The following is an 11,705-nucleotide window of genomic DNA, read 5'->3' on the forward strand; positions in this document are numbered from 1 at the left end:
CCCTTTGTGCCACGGTCCCAAGGGTGGTTGTAGCCTGGCTGCGTTGAGCCATCCGGAGCTCTTAAACGTATAGTTGCTGAGCCCCGTCCTGGAGATGTGGGTTTGGCAGGGGTGGGCTGGGACCTTGGAAATCTGGTCTTCCATGGAGCTCCCCAGATGCCTGAGGTGCATGGCTGGGTTTGGCAGGCAGAGAATAGTCTCAGCTTCCGAAACAGCCATCCTGTGTTAGAGTGAGGGATTCAGACTGAGGGGCTCCAGTCTTCACCTGTCTCCTCTACTCTGTGTGAGTCTCCTTCATTATTTCAGGACGAGACACCCCTACACTTGGAAAACTTTCCATGTCTCTCATGTCCGGACAAGAAGCCTTGTCCACAGTTCATCTCCTGTTCCAAGCAGGCATTGGGTGCCCCCCCCGCCCTCCCATGCCAGCAGAGAGGGGGACCCTGTGCTGCGGGGGGCCCTCCTGCACAGTCAGTTCGGTGCAGAGCTGAGTCTGAGCCCCCCCTCACGCGCGTCCTGCCGTGTCCTCCAGATGATGCTGGGCTGGCGGCGCTCACGCAGGAGCTGGAAGCAGTTGGAGATTTCCGGCGCCGCTCTCCAAGCCGGTCTCTGTCGGTGCCCACTAGGCCTCGGCCGCCTCACCCACCGCAGAGACCCCCCCCTCCAAGTAAGACTTCCTTGCTTTCGGCTTGCCACCGTGCCTGCTGGGAATAACCACCTATTTCCTGCTACTTAACACCGGCCTCTGAGTCGCTGCAGCCTCGCCCGGGGCCCGGCGCCTTGCCCTCCTCACGCTCCTTTTTGTGTTGATCCCAGAAATCGTTGTGTTTCTCACACCAACTACGTGATGCTTTTACACAACTGTTGGCCTTCCCGTAGCTGTGGTTTGCCTTAAGGGGCTTCCTGTGGGAGACAGTAGAGAATGGAAAATTGAGGGGGCCTCCAAGCAAAGACCTTCTAGCACCTTCCTCCCCAGCCCCGCAGAAGTGGCCTTCTGTCCGTGTCTGCTGCCCCCCTGCCTGTTTCCCAGGGCTCCAGTAAGCCCCGATACCCAACACTCCAGGCATCCTGGCTTCTGCGGGCCCGTGCCTGCTGCCCCTGGTGTCGGCCGCCTGAGGATGGGCCCTTCCCGGCTCGGCTCCGAGGACAGTGTTCCTCTTCCTGTCTCCTCCAGAGCAGTCCTTGCGCCCTCAAGCTTCCCTTAACGACCTGAAAAGACATTTGTGATGTGCTTTTGAGCACTTTCTGTTTTAGCTCTACTGTTTATTTCTCCCCCCGCCCCCCAACCTCAAAAGAGTGACAGTCGGACAGAGATTCTCCCGCAGGCTTTACTTTCCCATTGGGTTCATCTTGGCTTGCATCACAATAGTAATCGATGGCGAGCTGGGAGCACTTTTTAAGCATATTCTTTCCTTTTCTGAGTTAACACTCAGAGAATAAAATAAAAAGTAAAATTTATATCGTACTGTGGAAATTTACAAAAATAGATAAATATAAAAAATAAAATTTTAAAATACACTTGATTGTCTACAAGTAACAATTGTTAACCACAAGATTTCTAGCCTTTTTCTAGTTATATGCATCTGTATCTACACATGGTTTTTTATTTTTTATAAAACTGGTATCCGTTCTGTTTGGTCATTTGTCTTTCATCTTATGTCTGTGTCTTCAAATTTTTTTTTTTTAAGATTTATTTATTTTTACAGAGAGAGCAAGCGCTTGCCAGTGTGGGGGGAGGGGCAGAGGGAGACAGAGAGAGGGTCCCAGGCAGACTCCGTACTGAGCGCAGAGCCCAACGTGGGGCTCGATCTCACAACCCTGAGATCACAGCCTGAGCTGAAACCAGGAGTCGAGCACTCACCCAACTGGGCCACCTAGACACAGTTCTAAATATGATTTCTTAATGACTGTAAGTGTAACTTAATATCATTTATTCCCTGCTTTGGGATTTTTTATATTTTGCCCACAAACCATTTTTAAAATGGGGTCCTAATAACAGTAGTGTATTTTAAGCCATTCAAAAATACAGGCTTTTATATCAGAGTTTTGAACCCCCCCCCCCCACCAGGATGTTAGAGTAAAATTTGCATTCAAATAATACTTCTCTAGAGAATAGGCACAAACTATCTGGGAATCAAAAGAGAAATTTAATATCGACCCTGTGGATGCCCACCTGCCCGCACGGGCTGAGACCCGAACTGCGTCTGGGGTTGGCCTGGCGCTCGGCTGGCTGGGAATTGGCCTCAAAGCAGCCGGTGACATCACTGAGACTGACTCTGCCCTTGGTTTCCACAGCGGGTTTAATGGTGAAAAAGTCGGCGTCGGACGTGTCCATCTCCTCTGGCACCCATGGACAGTACTCGATTCTGCAGACGGCGAGACTTCTGCCGGGAGCACCTCAGCAGGCAGTGAGTTCTGTGTTCGGCTCGAAGCAAAACGGGCCAGCATCCCAACCCAAGGGACTGCCCCGTGGTTCATCTTCAGCCCCCAAGCCCTTATGGGATTGCCTCTTCTCAGTGAACACGTAAACCTGCCAGCTCGTTCCTAAAGCCAGAGCTTAGGAGCAGGTCTGTTACAGGGTTTCTGTGTGGTTGTACAGAGGCTTAGAGAGAAAATCATATTGGATGGCAAATCTGCCGTGTCCCTGTGGGATGGAACTGTTAGCTTCCAGACTCCCCTGCTTCTCTGCTCTCCGAGGCTTCCCTTTGACCTTGGTGTGTAGAGCAGTGCTCGGTAGGAGGCAAAACAGGGAAAATTCCCATCAGTTGTCTTGAGAGAAGAGGCTCAGAAGAAGAGTAAGAGGGCCTAAATAGCACAGTAGGAGAACACTAGTAATAACCACAGTTGGGGAGGATTGTAGAGACGGAAAGTTCCGGAGGATGACAGTGAGCTGCTCAGGAAGACAGGAGGTGGCGGTCAGTGGAATGGAGGGGAGGGAGGTGAAGCCGGGGTGCTAGGTGGAGGCGAGCTGTCCTGGGAGGCTGGACCAGATGTCACGCGTGACAGCAGGAGGGAATGACTAGGTCTCAGTGGCTGACAGTAGTGAAGGCAGGTCATCAGTGGCAGCCCAGAGGTTTGGGTGAAGAGGGAGAAAAAGCACTTTCGAGAAAAGAGTGGAAGGTGTTTCAGTAACTCTGCTGAGCTGTGGGAAAAGTGGCTTCTGATGATGCTTTCTCGCTTTCAGCTGGTTAATGAAATAGATAGTGGTTTATCCACATTGCAAAGACCGGAAACCGCCCAGTTTAGGAGAGGAGGCTTGTCAGCTCTGAGTTATTGCATTCTTCTTCTTGGTATGACACTACTTCTGCGAGGAGGAGGCTTGAAGGATTTGGTCTCGACTGGAGTTTGTGTTTAACTCCGGTCTGATGGAGCCCCGTGCCCCTCACCCCTGCAAACTGATCAGTAGGCAGTGAGTGCACCAGGCGAGCCTGTTTACCTGCCTCTGTTAATATGCTTTTCTTCTTGTTTCTGTCCTGAAGCCCAAAGCCAGGACGGGGATAAGTAAACCCTACAATGTCAAGCAGATCAAAACTACCAACGCTCAGGAGGCAGAAGCAGCCATCCGGTGTCTCCTGGAAGCCAGCGGAGGTGAGTGTTCTGCTGGGGCTCTCCTTCTGGTCTTTTCTATGCATCTTCCTACTAAAAGGGGCCTAGAAGAGAAAGTAACTTTTTTTTTTTTTTTCTGGAGGCAGTAAGAAATTGAAAGCACCCTTTAGCGACATTTTATAAAATTCCACTACAAATAATTATTGTCCATTTAAAATTGTATATTTAAAATTCAGTAAGAATATAGAAGTAACCCCAGGATTATTAAGAAGCACTTTAAGGGAGAGACTGAAAGAAACAAAAATGAATTTTAGAAAAGGATAACATTCCAGGCACTAACATCTTCTGCCGGCTCCATAAAAAGAGAATTTGAGACCCATCCCTATTTCAGGCACAAAACCTTTTAAAGTCACCAGCAAGTATAGATTCTTTACTGTCAGGCAGGGACCTCTTCCCCGCTGTACTGCCTGTTAATTTTTTGGTGCTGTTATTTCATTCAACCCATGTTAATTGTATTAATCATACTCACATTCAAGATTGCTGGTACTAATATTTTTGAGGGTTTTGTTTTTTGGTTTTGCTTTTGTACAAATATCCCTTTTGGAGAGGAGAGATCCTGCCCTCTGAAGAGCCAGTCACAGCTGTCTATTTGCTTTTAGACAGGATGGGCAACTTATTTGGAATCCCAAGTAACACTGAAGGAGGGCATGAAGGAAGAGGTCAAGAAACACTGTTGTAGGATAACACTATCATGAGTGGTTTCTTTTTTTTTATTAAAAAATAATAACACAGTTGTATGGATGTAACCACCCACGTGACCACCAACTGATGAGTAGATACAATGTAGTGTAACCATATAGTGGAATATTATTCAGCCATAAAGAAGAATGTATTCATATATATGCTTTATCACGGGTGAATCTTGACCATATTATGCTGAGTAAAAGCAGCTAAATACAAAAGGTTATATATTGTATGATTCCATTATGTATGTATGTATGTATTATTTATTCGAGAGCGTCAGTGGGGTGGGGAGAGGGAGAGAGAGAATCTTAAGCAGGCTCCATGCCCAGTGAGGATGACGACTCAGGGCTTGATCTCGACCCTGAGATCATGACCTGAGCCAAAATCAAGAGTTGGATGCTTAACCGACTGAGCCACTCAGGCACCCCTGTATGATTCCATTTATACAAAGTGTCCAGAATTGGCAAATCTATACAGAGAGAAAGTGACTAGTAGTTTCCAGGGGTTGGGGGAGGAGGGAATGGAGGGGTGACTGCTAATGGGGACAGGGTTCCTTTTTGTGGTGATGAGGATATTCTGGAATCAGATAGTGGTGATGGTTTGTACAACTCAGGGAATATACTAAAAAACCCTGAATTGTATCCTTAAAAGGGTGAATTCACGGCATGTGAATTATATCTCAATAAAGCTACTTTTTAAAAATATTCAGTGAATGTAGAGGTTAGGAGAGGTTTGAGGTCTGAAATCTACCCAGGATCCCAGCCTTACATTTTCTTGGTCATGAGCCCTGCTGAGATTTCGAGACGGTTCAGATTACCTCCCCAGAGAAATGCACACAGACCTGAAACTTTGCACGTAATGTCTGGGCCTCACTGATCCCCCATGAAGACCATCCCTGTCGAGAAGGCGACCATGAGAAGCTGGGGGCTAAACCTAGCTGGTAGGTCCTGACAGCCCTTGAAGATCTTGTTTTTAGAAAAAATGAAATACTTTGCCTTAGCAAATTACTCTTAGGATTGCGGACTGCCTAAATATTAAATCATGCAGTGAACAGCCATGTCCTGTCCACTTCAGCTGTCCGTACCCCTGTGTGTTTCAGGCGCCCCAGGAGACGCCCTAAATGCCACAGCTCTGAGGGACCCAGGGCCTTCCAAACCAGAGCCCACAGCAGGGGTGGCCCCACTCCTGCCCCGGCGGCCTGCGCCCAGAGTCCCTGCCATCAAGAAGCCAGCCTTGCGGAGGACAGGAAAGGTAAGAAGCTCTCGCAAAGCCTCTTACTTCCGAGATGCTCCAGGGTCTGGGGAGAGGAGGCCTAGACATGGCCCCGTCCGTGAGGACACTGCTTGGCCTTTGCTTCCTCCTTCACATCCCTGCCGTGTCCTTGGCTCTTGCTGAGCAGAAAAACCAGGCGTCTCTCACAGCGATGGAACAGCTTGGAGGTGTCAGGCCTCCTCAATGTTCTATTGGAGCCCCCAAATGGAGCCACTGGGGGTGCTTTTTCCCCATTTGTATGTATCCGTGTCATGTGCATGTGGTTGCACGTGTATAGATTTTTACTCGCCGGTTGGTGGATTCGCAGTGTGGACGCGCTCTGCGCAGCCTCTGACACCGGGGCCCGGACACCTTCTCTTGCCACTTTTCTTGCAGATTGTGTTTTGCTCTCGCTCTCAAGCTTCTCAGCCTTGCTTGCTGCTTCAAAGACATGAGTTTGTCAGGACAGTGGCAGCCCAAAGACTGGCACCTCTAGAGACATCTGGATCTTCCGTTTGATCTCGGTGTTCTAGTAACAGGACCCTCGGTAATCGGCCGGCTGGCCTCTTCCGGAGTGACTGCTGCTTTTCTGTCTGTACGACGTGTGCGATGTGGCTTTGCCGCTTGCTCTGTGTTCTCGGCAGTGATCTGCCCCACGTTTGCACATCGCCCTGCCTCCTTACAAAGCAGACCTCTTTCCTCCTCCTTTTCCCTCTGTCTGCTCTGTCTTTTCTTTTCAAAGAAATGGGCAGAATGGGTCATTTTCCCGGGATCGCCGTGCAGGAGTCACGGTGAAAGGCTGGTGGAGAAGGATTGTTGCTGCGGTTTGTTTTCTAAAGAATCAGAGGAAATGCGGACATGCTGGTGCTTTACCATACGAACGGCTCCTTGGGTACAAAAGCTCCTTCTGCACCGCGCAGTTGTTCTGTGATAGCTTTGAGTCAGAAGCGAGGAAGCGACGTTCCTATGTGAAATTTGCCATCTACCGTATGTAATTATCAAAGACTGAAGGAGCAGGCCGATCCATTAGCCTTCAGTTTGCTCACGGCCCTCCCATAAGTTCCGTCCGCCTCGCGTGGTGCACGCAGAATTGTCAAAGCTGTGGCCTCAGAGAAGGTAGTTTCAGAGGTTCGCTTTTCATGAAGGAAAAGCATAACCCCATTTCCTAAGGTAACAAAGAATATTCACCGCGTGGCTCTGGTTTTCAACTTCCCACTCCTAAGGGGTCAGTCCTGCTGCTACTTGGTACATGTGTGTCCCTCCTGTGCTCTCTCATACCTGGTCACACGTCCCCATCCCAGGCATTCTCAAATCTCGAATTTGCTAGAATGTCCGCTTAGCGCCATCTCTGCTCCCCTGCTGAACCTGTCTGGGTGCTGACTCCGCGCCCCCAGGGCTGGCTTCTGACTGACTGACACTCTTTGTCCTGCCTTTCCTCAGCCGGAGTCACCGGAAGACCAGTTTGGGCAACAGACGGTCCATTTTACAATCGGGCCCCCAGAGACGAGCCTTGAAACCCCTCCTCTAGCCTCCGTCCCTCCTGTCCCCAAACCGAGGACGCTTCAGCCTGGGAAGGGCGCCGAGAGGAAGCCGAGCGGGGGGCAGCAGGCACCAGACGCCGCCCCTCCCGTGGCCGCCCCGCCGCCCCCGCTGGACGTCCCGCCTCCCGTGCCCCTGGCCCCCCCGCGGAGGAAGAAGTCGGCCCCCGCCGCCTTCCACCTGCAGCTGCTGCAGAGCCCCGACAGCCCGCTCCTCTGCGCCCTCACGTGCAGCGGCGACCGTCCCCCCGCACAGCCCCCCGACGGGGGCGCTCGCCTTCCGCAGCCCGCGAGCCCCGAACCCGATGGCCCCAAGGAGCCCAAGCCCGAGGCGGCCTCCCCTCTCGGTGATTCTCAGGATCCCTTCTGGAGCCTTCTCCACCACCCCAGCGTGCTGAAGAGTACATGGCTTTCCAAGAGCTCCGACCCGCTGGACTCGGGGACGAGGGGCCTGGAAAGAGCACACGCAGCCCCGCCGCCAGCCTCTGCCTCGGCTGCCCGGGAGCCGCTCCCGGAGCCCGGGCGGGAGGCCCTCGATCACTGGGTGACCGTCAGTGACAAGGACAAGAGGACGGTGCTGCAGGTGTTTGACCCGCTGGCGAAAACATGAGTGGGAAGCTTGGACAGCGGCTGTCCTGCAGAAAGGGTGCCTTCTTCCCGCACGTCTCTTCCCAGGAAAAGCCCCGAGCCTGGGCCTCAGCCCCCCAGTGCCCACCCCCCGCCCGCCTACTTTGACCCCCCACCCCCACAAAGAGACCTCTGTTTAAAGGCACACTGAAAAAACATTTGTACTTCTGTCACTCTTGGGTAGTTTCCAGAAATCGTGTCTCTTGTTCAATCAGATGGTTATTCAGCCACCAAGATGGGTTTTCGATCCGACTGGTGCATTTTCGTGTCCTCTCGGGTAGGAGAAAGCTCCGGTTGGATCTGATGTGTGGATTTGAGGAAAGGGAGTCTCACTGATAATGTCCAAGACGTTCTCTCTGGTTGGATTTTACGTGGTTTTTTGATTTTATGTGTCTGTGGTGTTTTGAAAATGTTGTTTGTATTTTACAGATTTGGGGTAACTTTCTGGTGATCCCCCTGAAGGTTGAGGTATCAACTGCAAGGTGGCTGGGACCATTAAGAGCTGTAGCTGGCCTGCTGACACTGGGTTAAAAAAAAATCAGAGTTGAAAGCGGCAAATAGATCAACCAAATGACTAGAGGACGCGTTCCCGTGAGCCCTTGTATTTAAGTACATGTATAGGAACCTTGATTATGTGGGGGACAGTGTCGACACTGTTGGGGTTCGGACTCCTACACTATTAGCTTAACCGGAGCTTAAGCTGGCTGAAGACTCCCGCCTAGACTGTGTCTTAGCCGCTATGTGCCCCGTAACACGCTGCAGCCTTGAGCCCTGGTGTGCCAGTTAAACCAGTTTATACACTGTTTTTTTTCCTATTAAAGGTTTTTTTCCTCTTAAAGGAAGCCTCATGGCTTCTTTCTCCCCTTACATTCCATACCGAGGAAAAGCACAAACCTTGCACACTCATGCTGGCATGTAACATTGGTCCCCTCAGTACGTTAGGAAGAATATTTCATTTCGCCTGGGCTGCCTGGCTGTGGCTTCAGGAAGGAAAGTACCACCTGTCCCTGTATATAAGAGACCTCAGGGCAGCATTTTTGGGTTTGCTTATTTATCTGTTTATTAGGTTTATTTTTTTTTTTGTCTATACATTTGCACCACCACTTCTTGCCTAGTTAGTCCTTTAGAAAGACATCCCCAGACTATTTTACATTTTAAGAATAGTGTTGTAAGGCCTAGAATCCTTTGGGAGCAGATGCCATATTTTTGCTAACAAGAAATTCACTAGTGAAATCTTAGTATACCACATACTGTATTTAGGAGTTTTTAATGTCCTAGAATCATACAGCAGTGGCTCGGTATTATTCCTGATGGGACCGGAGAGTTGGTTAGGATGGCACTAAATGCTAATGGTTAGGATGGCACTAATCATCCTGCTGGGGCGGCGGGGAGTGGGTACCACTCTTTTCGCGCCTCTGGGATTCCGAATAATTGCTCATTGCCACTATCAAGGTACCTGCAGATTATTAAAATCTGACACTCAGCACAAAAACAAAGCTGCAACCTTTATCACATTTCATTTGAAAACTGATAAAGGAAAAAGGTCTTAGTGACCCACAGGGATAAACAGATAATATATGTAGTCGACCAGTCTTAAAAAGAGGCAGTTTGTGGCCTTAGCTCATTAGGACACTTCCTGTAACGTGTAAGTACTTTATAGCCCGTTTACCACTCTGACAAACACGAGTAAACAACATAATTCTTGAAGAGTTAGGGGGAGGAAAACACAAGATGGGTAAATGGCTTGGAGAAGTTAAATAATTTGCCAGGATTCACATTGCTACTAAGAGTACAATTGGGAATGGAATCAAAGATTTCCTCATTTAAATGTTCTCTCCTCTGTCACCTCTTTTTCCCACCAAAAGGTGAATTCGAAAGCCGATAAATGCAACACAGCGGTTGCTTGCAAAGCTGGAAATAGGCCCAACTTTCAGGTTTCTTCTTTGTTCTAGATTTGAGTAGCCAATAAATGGGACAGAGAACAGAATTTTAATGAAGAAAGGTGCTCATCACACAAGTGGCTCTTAAGGATCTGACATTAAGTATTAACACAGAATTGCGTTGACCTCGGGAGACAGGTCACAAGAAAAATTCTAAAGTGGTTTAACATAAAGAATCGAGCAAATATTTGATCAGGGGTGTTCAAATTTCGTGAACAACATAGACTGGATTTTGAGGTGATCACATGTAAGGTTCACGCACCAACGTTCTCTTAAAAAAGAGTTGGAATTGCCTTAGTTTTTAGGTCAGTGCTTTAAGAGGTGGTGGGTTTCCTAGGTTAGCAGCAGAGTTGGCTAAATATTCTGGACAATGAGCCACCGCCAGCCTGGGGATTTCTTTGTGGGTTTTTCATTTTTGGTTTTTCTCTGCCCCCGCACAGGCCTTGCAGGGTCTTTCATTACCGCTCTGTAAGACAGAACAGTTCACCGCGGAGAATTTGAGGCATAGAACTTTACGATTCAACATTGTCTCTGTGACCCCAATTATATTCCCTTTTCCAACCTAATCTTCTCTGACTTCTTGCCTATTTTTAAAATACGTTCCAGTAAATGACTGAAATTAGGACATCTGCTCGAGCAATTCCTGTGAAAGTTATATAAGTTGTTGAATTTCAAGATAGAATTCTCGGGATATATGGAAGTACAAGCAAAGTAATGCATTAAAACGTTTGCTTTATAATAAAATAATTTTATCAGAAAGCTGCAAAAATTATTTATTGGGTGACTAGTAATTAAAACCCTGTAATGTTTATTTGAAGTGATAATTTGGACTGCAATTGTAAAAAATGCCTATTAAATATTTTGTCTTTTTTTTTTTTATTTGATTTGTTTCTTTTTGGATATGAAAGAATGTTGGGATATCTTCTTTGTCTTGCCTTCTATTCTGGACGAAATGTGATTACTAATTATTCCTCTGAATTTGGGTTTTGGTTCTTTTTTATAAATGGTGTGAGGTAGGGGGGCCAACATCATCTTGCCAAGGGATATAGTATCCCATTCATTAAATAACAAACGTTGCTCTTGCTTCGTTTAATTCGCTTTCTCGAGAGGTTGTTCAATTTTATTGGCACTTTCAAATAACATTGGGATTTATATAGCCTTTCTATTTTATTTTTTTCTGTTGATTTTTAAAACATTTTTCATTAACTTCAATTTACATCTTTTTTCTTTTTAATTTTGTTCTTAATTTCGTCTTAATTCCTTAATTAAATGTAGCAGTAGATTCCATTTAGACTTTCTCACTTAATAGTAAAGATATTTAAAGTTATATATTTCCCCCTGATTATAGCTTTAAGTGCACCCCACACATTTTGGCATGAGATATTCTCCTTTTCATTACTTTCTAAATTAATTTGCTTTTCTCTCTCATCCAAGGGAGCCTCATTTTCTAAGAGTTAAGGGTTTGACATTTAAAAATTGTATACCTCTAATTTTTTGGATTATGACCTGAGAATATGGCCTAGATAAACCTACTTTTTAAAATTCATTAAGGTTTGCCCTGTGGTCAAGAGCAGGATTCATTTTTGAAGTGGGTTCATCAATATAGAATAATTTTTTTTTTTTTAGTAAGATACAAAATTGTGTGTGTGTGAGAGAGAGAGAGTGAGCAAGAGAGAGATTTGATGTATCAACTCCTCTATACTCCAAATGGAACAGGTCTTTCTATAGGGCAGATGGGGGGGGGTACATAGTTCTCCAATGCATTGGCCTCCCACCTCCTCCCATTATTCTTACCGAGATTCCTTGGGTTTTATTGAATTAATGCTTCTCAGTTTAAGTCTTTGGTCAATCTCTAGACATGTTGAATGATTGCCTTTGCTAATTTCAACTAGTTTAGTAGATGCCTCTCTGAGGGAGACATTTCCCTGTGCTCCTCGTCCTGCCATTCCAGACCTTCTAACTCCCAGGCAGTCTGTTCAGTGCACTGGATTACTTGTCAGTCTCTGCCAATACTATATTGTCTTTTTTTTTTTAACTAATTTTTATTAAGTCTTAATTT

At 47.3% G+C, this 11,705-nt stretch overlaps 1 protein-coding gene across 2 annotated transcripts in view; it reads left to right on the forward strand.

Moving 5' to 3' along the window:
* SYNJ2 (synaptojanin 2) overlaps nucleotides 1–10,522 on the forward strand; it is a 98,131-nt gene extending 87,609 nt beyond the window's left edge. For both annotated transcript variants that reach the window (XM_045805416.2, XM_045805417.2), the window contains exons 23-27: nucleotides 533–667; nucleotides 2,296–2,408; nucleotides 3,480–3,588; nucleotides 5,390–5,541; nucleotides 6,982–10,522. In XM_045805416.2, coding sequence (XP_045661372.2) covers nucleotides 533–667; nucleotides 2,296–2,408; nucleotides 3,480–3,588; nucleotides 5,390–5,541; nucleotides 6,982–7,689 — 1,217 coding nt within the window. In that variant the 3' untranslated portion in view covers nucleotides 7,690–10,522. The remainder of the gene's footprint in view (nucleotides 1–532; nucleotides 668–2,295; nucleotides 2,409–3,479; nucleotides 3,589–5,389; nucleotides 5,542–6,981) is intronic.
* Nucleotides 10,523–11,705: the final 1,183 nt, after the last annotated feature.

Source organism: Ursus americanus, chromosome 11 (assembly GCF_024610735.1).
Source record: "Ursus americanus isolate L20-20 chromosome 11, mUrsAme1.1.p, whole genome shotgun sequence".
NCBI lineage: Eukaryota > Metazoa > Chordata > Mammalia > Carnivora > Ursidae > Ursus > Ursus americanus.